Source organism: Triticum urartu, chromosome 2A (assembly GCF_056163025.1).
Source record: "Triticum urartu cultivar PI428250 chromosome 2A, HENAU_Tu73, whole genome shotgun sequence".
NCBI classification, from domain to species: domain Eukaryota; kingdom Viridiplantae; phylum Streptophyta; class Magnoliopsida; order Poales; family Poaceae; genus Triticum; species Triticum urartu.
The window spans coordinates 55,367,226-55,380,717 of record NC_141874.1 but is presented as its reverse complement, the minus strand read 5'-3'; the positions used below and the strand labels follow the sequence as shown (position 1 = coordinate 55,380,717).

Below are 13,492 nucleotides of genomic sequence, written 5' to 3'. Positions count from 1 at the left end.
CCATGTCGGCTTCCGTCGCGTCGGGGTTGCCGAAACGCGACGACGAGGCTTGCGAGAAGTGCAGGGCGCCACGGCGCAAAGGCGGCGTACGCCAGCGGTGAGTAGGTGTACAGGGGGTACTGGACGCCAGCGAACGCGGGCGAGGGCGTGCGCTGGTCGGGGTTCAAATCGGAGGGTGAGGCGCGTTGGCCATGCGAAAAGGTGATATTGGGGTTGAATCCGCCATGCGCGTCACTATGGGCGTAGCCAGGCTATGGTGCGTACCCCCAGGGTTGTGGCGACGGTGAGAAGCTGGCCGACGACCTGACGCTATGCTGGCTCCAGGCAGCTTGCGGGTCGTGCCCGCCTGGTGGATTCATCATCCCCGCGCGAGACGCCTCTGCCTGCTCCGCCGCCGCCGCCACGTCCCGGGCCTTTTTGGCGTTGTGCCTGTTCCGCCGGTCGGTGGTGACAACCTCCCGGCACTGAATCTCCGCCTTCTAGTCGGCGTTCGATATGCTCGGTGGTTTTGCCGGCGGCGCTTTCGGCTTCCTCTGCTTCGACTGGGTGGCATCGGCAACGGCAGTGGTGCGAGGGGCCGAATACTTCTTCGGCGGCATGGCGGGATGGCGGCCGGATGGCGGGGAGAGGGAGGAGAATGGCGGGAGAAGAGGGGCACAAGGGGGGAAATGGAGGGAAATGAAGGGGAAAAGCGGGGGATAGGCAGGAAAAGGGCTGTCTCTCGCCGACAGAGTGGACCCACACGCCTTTTTGCTTCGGCCGGCGCCCCCAGGCGACCCCCGGGGGCTTGGGTTCGGCTCAGGTTCGCCGGCTGTTATTTCAGCCCAAACTGGCGATAAACAAGGCCCTGGGGGCATAATCTGGCCGATATGTTGGGGGGAGGGCGGGGGCGAGTGAAGATGCTCTTAGCTCGCCCAGTAGGTCGAACCACCAGTAGCGTGTTTTTTGCTGCAAGACGCGTTCTCACCCAGTAGTATTTTATTGCAGTCCCTTGAACTAGCAACCGTGACTCACGTAGATAGTCTCATTCCGATCCGCACCAGCACCACAGCATAGCACACGCAGTAGGACGTGATCATCATTACTAAAGTGGAAAACTGATTTGTTTGCAGGATAAAACAGGATAGTCTCTTGTCGAAATTAGAAATCAGGATTGGATTAGTTTGACGACACCTCTTTCTCCGAAGTTGTAACGTCTGCACTTGTGCTTGATCATTCGGAGGCTCCCGGAGCCGCCATCCCTCAAAACCTCGACGCCGGACATCACTGCAAAGCTCCCCATCTCTTCAGTCTTCACGAACATCCTGACCACACATAACCTGCCGGAGCCCAAAGGCAGGAGGTGGGACGCTGTCACGGAACACGCCTCGAGCGGAGGTGGGTCTTCTTCCCACACCTTCTCCAGCACCGGCTGTGTCAAAGTGAGGTCGGCCGCGCAGAGCCTGTCGTCCTCGTCCGAGAAGCCAAACCAGAGCTTGTACTCAGGAACATACACGGCGCGGCCTCTGAATGGCAACACCCACGCGCCGACCTTGCTCCACTCGCTGCTCACAGTGTCAAATGAGTACGTGCCAGCGGCCACCGTGGACGCCCAGATCTGCGAGTCGCCTACCACCGTGAAGGCACAGATAGCACAGGGGTGTGGCGACGGCGTCTCCTTGTACTCTGACTCTGAGTGATCCTTAGCATCTTTGTAATCACCATCGGAGTCGTAATCAGAAAACATGTAATCACTATCCGAGTCGCGATCAGCGTCGGGGTGATCAAAGGTGGGCAGGTCGAAAGGGCGCCAATACCAATCGTGCTGGCCGAGGAAATCGGGCGGGGGGCCGTAGATGAGGGCATGGAACCACCGAAGCCGGGACGGCAGGCCATCCTCGATCTCCATGACGTACAGGCGGTCGCCCATGCCCACGAACACGCGGGGCGAGTCAAGAGGGGGCTGCATCAGGTTCACGGCGCGGACGGCCCGAGCGGCGCTGTCGTAGAGGAGGGTGCGGCCCTTGTTGTCCACGGCGACGACGATGCTCTTCTTGAAGGCCATGAAATCGATCCACCCTGTGTGGTGCCGCTCACATGGCCGGTCGAAGGACATGGCGGCTGGAGGCAGCCTCCCCGGAGCCTGACCTGCTACAGGATCTGCTGGTTTTGGTGATCCCGTGGGGTAGAACAAGGTCGCGGGGTCGATGCGGTGCAGCTTGATGGCGGGTCGGGGCGCGCTAAACTTATCCACCAGCAGATTCACGAACCGGCGGTTCATGATTCCTCTCCCAATCTCCCAATCTCTTTGACAGTGAAATCTGAGTTTCTGAATTTACAAAGCAGATGTATTGGAGTCAGCGAGAGGGTCAAGGAAGGAGGTGCGGCGGCGCGACGCAACGAGAGACGCCCGCTCCTTCTTCACAGCAACATTGTTGGGCCAGTTGGGCGGAATCAGCTATGTGCACAAAAAATATATTCAGATTTTTAAATCTCCTCATTTTATTTAGATAGCTCATTCATTTTCAAAAAAAATGGAAAATGTTCAGCTGGATTATATATTCAGCTGCACCCACCTTCGATGCACCCACGAAGTGAACAGTAAATTCAGAAAAAATAGAAAAAAAATTCTAAAACTTCTTGGATGTGATTATGAAAAAATGTTAGGAGCTTGTAAAGTTTGGTAATCAAAAAACATCAAATGATCCCCATACAAAACGAAATACAAATGATGCTCTGCACCCATGTTGTTGTTCACATGTTTTCACCACAAACCTTTTTTTTTGTACAGAGCTCCTCGGATGTCATTTCGCCACCAAATTTTGCAAGCACCTAAAACATTTGGACAAAATCACATCCACAAGGTTTCAGATTTTTTTTTAAACGTTTTGCTAAGTTTTATATCGTGGTAGCACACGGCGAACAGATCATCCCACACTAGGCCACCGGCATGTATTGGAGTCAAGAAAGAAGGTGTTCGATGCGAGGGAGAGAGAGATCGGGGTCATCGCTTGGTCAGTTCGGCCGAACCAGCAAGTTCATTTATTCATATATACATAGCAAGTTCGTTTATTCATATATACATTCAAAAAGGTTCAGGTATTCCTCTCTTGCTCCCCAACCCTGATCCCAAATAAGAGAAGAAATTAAAAAGCTAAAATCAAATAATAACAATAACAGTAAATAATACAAGAAATTGTAAAACAAACAAGGAAAATAGATAAACCGCCACATGAACTACTGGAATATCACCCTACGCCGCGTGCCAGGAACACTCGGCAAAGTCTTTGGAGATAATTGTTCTCGGCAAAGAGTACCCAACGTACACCTCTCAGGCAGACAAAAAGTTTCCCAAAATTCCGTCAAGTCTTTGCCGAGAGCTACCACTCGTCAAAATCATGCACATTGCCGCGAGCCTACACTCGGCTTAACTGAAACAAGCAGCTCCAGCAACCAAACTGCCAACATGTGCCACGTGTCCCTTCTGCCAAGGGTCTTTCTAGGAAAAGATTGTTTTGCCGAGTGTAGCTCTCGGCAAAGTTGCACTGTCAACATTGTTTTTGCATCTTTTTCATGTAACCCTACAACAAAAACAGATATAACAAGAATATCAACTTAGAGAACTTTGTATCCTATATAAGGATCACAGACACATAACGACAAACTCATTATGTATGCTTCACAGAAGCTTCATATGAAGTCACAAAGTATGTCTACATACAACCACATGATAAAAACAACACCACGATTAGGAAAATTGAAAGAAGATTATCAAGTTTTTCAATCCACTCGGCCCGATAAGCTGGCCTACACCATTGCCTAATTCATGACGTCTCTTCTGATCGAGCACATACTGATTGTAATCATTCTCTGCTCCTCCCTACTATTGAAGGAATCATAGGAGCTGTCTTTGTAACGAAGCATTTGTTCATTGCATGCGGACCATGAATCATAGACTTCTGGACACCTACCTCTATACACCGCATACAACTTCATCTACAAAAAAGAGAGAGAGAAAAATTCAAGAAGGAATGCAAGTTAAAAATAACACATGATACATAAGCCACGTCAGCATTCTTCACTCATATACCAAAAGCATCACAAGTGCTAATCTAAGTCCACATCAGCAGCTACATAGTATATCACTAAATCAGTGTCAAACTATCTAGGTGAACTACTCCGAGGTGTTGTTGGTCAAACTAGTGATTCTGGAGCCGGAGCACGTGGGGACATCCCCCACAGTGGAGGACCAAGCGTCGTTGGGAATGATGGTCGGTGGACTCAATGGCACCAGGTCGTCACTCTCCTTATGTGAAGGGCCCTCGCTCCCCTTGGTTGATGGATTCTTCTTGGTCAGATCCACAAAATACTTTAGTAGAATCAGCCGTGGGTTCTCTTGAATGAGCGCCACAAAGGAGATCTCACTGGCGTGCTTCTCCTTGACCGTGGAGTCGACCCTAATATCATTTTTGAAACTTTAGTACATTTGATTCAACTATAAGTAGGGACGGAGGGTAGTCTAAAGGTTCCAAATTTGCATCCTTAGCACTGTGGGCATTAGCAGCTACATAACAAGAAAAGAAAAAAGATTGTTAACTTGGCTGCAAATTGGTTTGGATGCCAAAAATTAAAGGAATATTTGTTCCGTGCTTGGACTGTGCAGACAGTTTCTGATGCCGAAAGTTCGGTACAGATACTTGAATAATTTATTCTGCTAGTTACGCTAATATACAGAGTGCTACAGTAACCTACTCCCTCCGTCCGAAAAAATTTGTTCCTCAAATGGATGTAGATACACATCCATTTGAGGGACAAGTTTGAGACATGTTTTTTCGGACAGAGGGAGTATATCAACAACAACAATACAGTAACTCTGCTTAAGAAGAAGAATACTAGGTGATCACGTAGACGATTGAAACCTGGATGCCGAAAGTTCAGAACAGGTTCTTCGGTAGTTTATTCTGCTAATTTCTCCAATATACTAGTTACTCTATCTCACATGAGGAAGTCCTGTGGAGGGAGTCGCTGCCCCTGCTGTAGAAGACTTGGTGGCCGAACAAGAGATGCTGAGGCCGATTGATCCATGCATCGCCGGGGCAACGTATTCTTCTCTCCGCTGCTCCTTGTACTTCTCGGGGTTCATGTAAAAGGTTTAACTAACATATTTCTTGCAGGCTCGAAAATGCCATATAGCATTACATGTTCGCATGTGTATATTTGCGGATTTTTTAGAGAAAAGGCATCAACCGAGCTCGAGATGGGGCTCGACCGGTCAGGATTACAAGCACATGCCCACAGGCAAAGAGAAAGAAATACACGACGAGAAGATACACAAAAGATGGACAGCATCAAACTAAGCCTCACACGCTACAACAATTGAAGATAAGCAATGGAGCATGAAGCCGTAAACGCCGAGGTTCTCAACCGAGAATGTTGCACGAGAAACAAGATCGCACAGGCTCGAAGGAGAGAGGGACCGACACCAGCAGGGCATGCCGTCACCATGGACCTACGGCCCTAACACGGCACATCCAACACTCCATCTTCGAAGAAGGCCACTACCTTCTCGCCTGGATCGAAGGCGCCGCACCGTAGCAGGATGGGATGGATGCCGCCAGAAGATGGCCACATAGAAAGGCTCAGCGCATCCCCAACGAGCCGCCGGAGGCTCTCCTTGTCTTAGTTACCCGTTGCCTCTGGCTAACGCGAAGATATATGTACAGACAATGCTTTGTGGTGACTACGTTCATTTTCTTCTTCCCCTGCCTTCTCATGTAAATCCATAATGTTTAGTGCAAAGGCATAACTCCTGTCAATTCCGGGTAAAAAAAGAGTGGAGAGAGGTCAAAGTTGAGGCGATACTATTGACAGCATATATGGAAAGTGAAAATGATGATCTAGCTAAATTCAACGAGCGAGAACGAAAAGCCCATGCTAGTTGCTCTAGGTTCTCCGACACTAGAATGCACGCTACAATTTATAGAGACTAGTGGTTGGGGCGCCATCATGTGGCGCCGCTTAAAAGAAAGCTGTGCGCATATTTTTATTTAAAAAAGTACATAGAGTCCTCGCCTCCATCTAAAAAAAACATCTCAGGAAAAAAATCATCACCTTCATCTAAAAAAAGTGAAAAGGAAAAAAATCACCGCAGCCTACCAGCGAGTGCCACTTTGCGTTGATGTCGCCCTATTATATGCCAGCGGGAATAGGAGCATGTGTCGTTGACAATTTCTGATGCGCTCCGTAGATGTAAGTGTGTTGACACTCAATGCCATGGTTTGGAGCGGCCAACTTGTACCGGACGTTATCGAAGACAGCAACACACTGTATGGGCATGCAATTTTTGAACATTAAGGGTACCCTCCGTCCCTCTTTAGTTCAACAAAATGAACTAAATTTTCAGAATTGACTTCATTGTTGAAACTGTAGTTCATTTGGTTGAACTAAGTAGGGTCGAAGTGTATCCTAAAGGTTCCAAATTTGCATCCCTAGCACTATAAACATTACTGCCTTGAGAGGTTGAGCCCCACTGACTAGCGTTGCATGCAACTAAGATGGCACAGGGTGTGATGTGCATGATAGCAATACTAGCAAACTTCAACGTGACACCGCGAAACTTGGCCTTGAATCCTCAACTGTCCCACATCATTTTGTCGACCAGCTTGCGGGCGTCGCCATGACGGATGCAAGTGTGTATTTTGCACACACAAAAACTAGATAGTCAAAGGTGTTTGTTGCTAGAAAAACATACCACGTGGACACGAATTGAGCAATGTGCACCCAACATGCAAGTTCTGTGATCAGTTAAGTTATGTGATAAATGTGCACCCACAAGAGAAGATCCATGCCTTCCGGTACCACTACTCGCAATTTCCATACAACTAGGATCAAACTGATTAACTTGATCCAAATGTAGTTTGTTTCTTTTGGAACGCGACTAAATATCAGTTCTAATACCATACAAAAACAAAAGGATGCTAGCTGCCAAATTACCTACAGAAATATTGTAGACGAGTTCTTTATTAGTAAGGTGATATCTTGAAGCACCTAGAGGACTACCACAACAATGTACAAGCAAATAGGCTCTGGAGAAAGTTCTTGGGTCTTCAAATAACATATCACAATTCGGTCATTTATATTAAGCATGATACTACAAGGAGCAAAAGTATGGAGCAACATTTAGTTCGGTGAAGGTGGGACCTTTGAGCATATCGTTTGCACTGCTGGGTACAATGGAAAAGCGATTGTAAGATAACTAAAATAGGATAGTGTCTAGTCTTGCATCTGCTATAGCGGGAATTAGGACCAGATCAGCTCGGCATCATCTCTTTCACCGAAGCTGTAACATATGCACTTGTGCTTGGTCATCTGGAGGCTCCCTGAGATGATATCCCTAAAAACCTTGACGCCAGACAGTACCGCAAAGCTCCCTGCCTCAATCTCCTTCTTAAATAGTTCAAGGAGATCTTACCTAACCTGTTTGGTGAACTGGTTGTGTATAGCAGAAGTATATAGACGTATCCGGTTTGCATAAATCCCTATTAAGATTTACAAATATGTGCATACGCCAACCTAAGAAAACATTGTGTTCCTAACATGCATGTACATGCTACACCTCAAATATTCATGCACTCTGAAAGCCCGCATCCCTGCATTGTCAACACAACGTGTTCTTCTGTCCGCTGCGCTCCTACTTCTCGAGGCAGGTTAATGTAAAAAAGTTTTAGCTCCAAATTCTTCTCTCGTTCAAACATTACATATTGCACTACATGGTTGAATGTGAGGAAGAGCTGATTCACGAATTGCTACTTGTCTTAATGTCCCATTGCCTCCTAAGCCTATCTAGCTAACTCCAAGATATATGGAGAGATCAAAACCGAGGCTATGCTAGTTCCAGCACAAGGAAATAGAATATGAGCTAGCTAAGTTGAGTGAAGTTCCAGCTCAGTTTCAAGCCATGCATCAATGAGAATGAAAAAGGCCCTCCTAGTTGTTTTAGGGTTTTCTACACTGGTATGCACACTGCAAATTATAGAGTCATGCCTTGCATGCACCTGTGTGTGCCAAGGATGGAAGTGTGATCTCTTTCACTATGTAAAAAACCTCCATTTACTTCTTATCTATTTTGTGTCCTTACGGTAGCTCTGCCTGGTGCTTGATGGCATATCATTTTATTTGAAAATTCGTAATTGAAGATTTTGGTATTTGGGGTATCAATGGAGGACAAACATTAATTGGTCGGCATTGTCATTGATGTAGGCTTCAACATCTGCATTATTCTATTGCTTGTGTTCTAGTATCATGATATTGGCTTTTGAATTAATGGACTACCCACCTCCCCCCAAATTCCATTTTCATGAAACTGTGAGCGTAAATAATCATCTAGACCATGCCAATTACAGGGTTCTAGGCATTATACATGTCACGATACTCTATCTAAGCTCAGTGTTAACAAGCATAAGATTCAGCTCAACCAAAATTGTAGCAAGAGGAAAAACTAGGCAACATGTCACAATGCACAAGAAGCTGGAAGAAACATCCAGCCCTGGCGGAGAACATAGCACTTTGCTGGAACAAGAACTCGACGCTCTCAACGTTTTTCACACAAGTCCTAGAATCGTAAATGGTCAGTCAGAAATCCTCAGAACCATCAGTGGCCGGTCTCTCTTCATGCTGAACACACTAGGCGTAACACATGACATCAGCTTTGCTCTCTAACATGTAGCCCACGTCTCTAAACTCCAAGCTAAACAACCACTTACCACTTGGACTGAGTGGTTAGATATCTAAAAAGCAATCAAAACAAGCCAAAGAGCCACTTGATTATCACATTGTTAGGATCATACGGAAAAGTGATATTAAAACAAGCATTGCTCCAAGTTTTCCACAATTCCGAAGAGATTGTGGCAAACCTAATGGTAACTACACTGCTAATCTTAACTTGGAAATTCATAATCCAACAAGAAAAGTCATTGACAAAATTGAAATTCATGTTAATACCAAAGGTGTTGTTCACCACTCCCCATGCATACTATCATGGTACGGGTCAAGACTTTCGCCATATTTTGCAAGAGAAAACCAGGAACCATGTTTTGTTCTATCAGCACTCGGCAATGAAAATCCAGGATTCCAGGAATCTATTCTCCCTAGCACACAATATGCTACGTCTATTGTAGATTGTCAGCTGGTTAACTAAATTTTTATATTTAAAGAACATCAAAAACTTTTTTGATAGACATGACTTGCTTGAGCCAGACACATGATGCATGGTGACAGAACATCATGTCTCAAAATTTGAAAAGGTTGGTTGCCTAAATTAAAAGTATTGATGCGAGATGTGTTTACCTTACATGGATGGATGTACTCTGGATGGTGCACTGGGTCTGGGGCTTTGAAGTGGGTGAGAAAGGGCGAAACCCTGGACATGGAGGATGCTGGTAGCCGGAACATCGGGTTAAATGTGGCTCTAGTATGCTAGTGAATAAGAGCATGTATCACGGACAAATTCCGTGGTGGTCGGCAGATGCAGACACGTTTCTTTCCGTTCAATGCCATGGTTTCCATCGGCGATGACGGGAATTTTATACTGGACATTGACTAGGACTGAGCGACGGTGCACCGTGCATAGCGCCACCTCGAGCCTGGCCGACCAGTACCACACACAACAAGTAGGACAACACAAGGGAGTGGATGTGCACGATAGCAAGCCTACGAACTCGAATGTGGTGTGGTGCTCTGCCTTAGAGCCATTCACGAAGCTCGGCCTCGATTTCCCTGCAACATTTTGTCAAACAGCTTGCGGGCACCAGCCATGAGAGATTCAAGCATGTATCTTTCCTTAAAACTGCGATCAGGATGATTAACTCAATCCATACATACTTTGTTGCTTTTGGAACACAACAACTAAAAATCACAGTTCTTATACTTTAAGAAAACAAAAAAAGCTGCTAACTATCAAATTACCTTCTAGTGAATGAAAAAAATGTGTAGGAAAGCTCTCCTGCTAACAAGGTGATCTCCAATAGGCACTTGGATGACTACTATTGCAATGTATAAGCAAACTGCCTGTGGAGAAACTTGTTGCAAGATACAATAGCATGTGATCATCGGTCTGCGTTGTTACCAAAGAACACACACCATTACCGTAGTTGCCAACTTCATTTCGATCTGCACCATTACCACAACACACGCGTGATCATCATTACTACAATGGAAACTGATTGCAAGATAAAACATGATAGTCTCTGCTCTTTGGTCTTACAACGCTTGAACAATATGAATTATAAGTTATAATCAGATCAGCTTGATTTCATCTTTTTCTCCGAAGGTGTAACATCTGGATTTGTGCTTGATCATCTCGAGGCTCCCCGAGCTGCCAACCCTAGAAACCTTGATATCAGATAAAATCATAAAGCTCCCCATCTCTTCTATCTTCTCAAATAGCCTGGCCACGCTCAACCTGCCGGAGCCAAACGGGAGGTGGAACACCTTCACGGAACACCGCTTGGGCAGAGACGGGTCTCCTTCCCACACCTTCTACAACACCAAATGTGAGAGAGCGAGGTTGAATGTGCAGATCTAGCCGTCCTCGTCCGAGGAGCTGAACCAGAGCTTGTGCCCTGGGACGTACATGGCATGGCCTCTGAATGGTTGCACCCAAGCGCCGAACTTGTTCCACTCGCCCTCATGGTGTCGAAGGAGTACATTTGGTCGACCACCGTGCACCCCAAGATCTACAAACCGCCAACCACACGGAAGTATATGGACGTATCCATTTTGCATAAATCGCTATCAATAGTAAGATTTACAAATATGTGCGGACAACCTAAGGAAACATTATGTGCATGACATGCACGTACAATCTTCATCCATGACCCACACATATGGAAACCTCCAAAGCACAATGAGAGGAAATCGAGTGCCACCAAGACCCATTGCGAAGAATCGCATATTCATATATGTTATATCTCCATAGAAAGCAGCAAGCCAAATCTCCATTGGATCACCATTCATGCACTCTCAAAGCTCGTGCGTCAACACAACGTCCGGACAACAGATTCTTCTACCCGATGATCGACCTACTTCTAGAGGTTCACGCAAAAAGGTTACCCGACATATCGCTTGCATGTTCAAAATTGTTGTATAGTACTACATCACTGAATGTGCAGAACGGCTTGTTCTCTTCCTCTTGCTTGTCTTTAGCTTCCCATTGTCTCCCAAGCCTAGCTAGCTAACTTAAACATATATGTACAAACAACCGCCTTGTGGCGATTACTTTCTTTTTCTTCTTCCCCTGGTTTCTCATGTAAATCTCCAATCTTTAATGCAAAGGCTTAGCTCCCACCATTCTAGCTAAGTACGGTGAAGTTTGGATTCACTTCTAAGGCATGCACCAGCAAGAATAAAAGTTGTTGCTAATTGCTCTAGATTTTTGAACACTAGCATGCACGTTCCATTTTATATAGCCGCATTGTGCGCGCATATGTGCGTTCTAAGGACGGGAGCGTGATATCTTTCATTATTTAAAAATCCTCCCTTTACTTCTTACCTACCTTGTGTCCTTATGGTCAATGGCTCTCACTGATGCATGATGGCATATGATTCTGGTTCTTGGAGTATCAATTCATATCAATGGGAGGACCGGCGTTGACTGGCCAATACTGTCATTGATGCAAGCTTCAACGTGTGCAATGTTGTGTTGTTGGTGTTCTAGTACCATGGTACGGGTTAAGGCTTTCCTATATTACTTGGTTTAGGGTTTAGGGTTTAGTTCTATCGACACTTAGCAATAAAAATAGGATTCCAAGAATCTATTCTCCTCGTAAGATAATATATTTTTGAATTTGTATTTTCTCATAGATTATGAGCTGGTCAATTGAATTTTCACATTTGTAGAAAAACCCTTTGCTAATAGACATAACTTGTTTGAAACGGACATGATGCATGGCTACGAAACCATCATGTCTCAAATTTTAACAAGGTTGATTGCCCAAATTAGAAGTTTTATTGTAGGAGGTGTTTAACACTGCATGGGTGGCGATACTCTGGATAGTGCGCCTGGTCTAGCGCATTGAAGTGGGTATGCAAGAACAGTGATAAAGAAGCCCTTGTCATGGAGATGCCGACCAACAAAAACATCAGGTTGATGTAGCCCTAATATGCCAACTGGAATAGGAGCATGTGTTAGACATAGATATGTTTCCCTTCAAGGCCTTCGTTGGCATCAGAGGTGGCAGCGATCTTGTACTAGACATTGTCGAGGACCATGGTGCACTATGGTCAACAACACCTTGGGCATCGCTGACCAGTGTGACATGTAACTAGGATGACATAGGGGTCCTCGACTTTCCTGCATTATTTTTTCAAAACGGCTTCCGAACGTCGGCCATGATGGAGGCAAGTGTGTATTTTACTAAAAAAACATACAAGAAACTCCAATGTGTTTGTTGCAAGAAACATGCCAGCAGAATACGAATTGATCAATGTGCATCCGATGTGCAAGTGTGGTGATAAGTGGGTAGCACTTCTCATGTTTTGTGAGAAATGTGCACCCACCGGACAATACCTACGCCCCCCGGTACCATTTACTTGCTATTTACATACAAATTTATGATCAATCTGTTTAACTCGATGCTGGTGTAGTTTGTTCCTTTTCGAACACAACAATTAAATCACAATTCTGATACTTACAAAAAGGCCGCTAGCTGTCAACTTACCTGCTACTAAATGTAGATTTTCTTTTAGGTGAGCTCTCCGCTAGCAAGGTGATCTCCATAGAAGACTCCGGACAAAAGTTCTTGGGTTTTCAAATAACAAATTATAATTTGGTCATCTATATTAAGCATGATACTACAAGGAGCAAAAGTATGAAGCGTCATTTAGTTCAGTGAAGGTGGGAGATTTGAGCATATCATTTGCATCAATTTGGGTCACTAGTGCGTTAATGGTAGCGATGTCGCCACCACTTAAGATATAGTTTGCGCAAGCACCATACCACATGCATTAGGAAGTTGTCATCACTACTACAATGGAAAACTAATTTGTTTGCAAGATAAAACATGATAGCCACTCGTCTTGCATCTGCAACAGTTGAAATTAGAATCAGATTAGTCTGGAACCATCTCTTGCTTCGAAGTTGTAATGTCTAGACTTGTGTTTGATCATCTGGAGGCTCTTCCCGGGGCGTCATTCCTAAAAACCTCGACACCGGACAACGCCGCAAAGCTCCACATCTCTTTTGTCTTCTGGAACAGCCTGGCCAGATACAACCTTTCAGAGCCGAGCGGCAGGAGGAGGGATGCCATCACGGATCACTCTCAGGCGGGGGAGCGTCTTATTCCCACACCTTCTGCGATGCCGGCCGTGGGAGAGCAAGGTTGGACGCACATAGCCAGTCGTCTTCATCCGAGAAGCTAAAACAGAGCTTGCGCTCGAGGACATACACGTCGTGGCCTCTGAACAGCAATGCCCACTTTGCTTCACTCGCGCCTCATGGTATCAAAGGAGTATGTGC

General features: G+C 45.8%; 1 protein-coding gene across 1 annotated transcript; it reads right to left on the bottom strand.

The window, feature by feature from the left end:
- Positions 1 to 1,141: 1,141 nt before the first annotated feature.
- On the bottom strand, positions 1,142 to 2,260 carry LOC147983693 (uncharacterized). The gene has a single exon (XM_087543059.1). The coding sequence runs from the start codon at positions 2,258 to 2,260 to the stop codon at positions 1,148 to 1,150; it is 1,113 nt and encodes a 370-aa protein (XP_087399185.1). The 3' UTR covers positions 1,142 to 1,147.
- Between the last annotated feature and the right edge of the window lie 11,232 nt (positions 2,261 to 13,492).

Excerpts from the sequence above, each read along its gene's own strand:
- LOC147983693 (XM_087543059.1), bottom strand. The coding sequence starts at position 2,260 with ATGAACCGCCGGTTCGTGAATCTGCTGGTGGATAAGTTTAGCGCGCCC.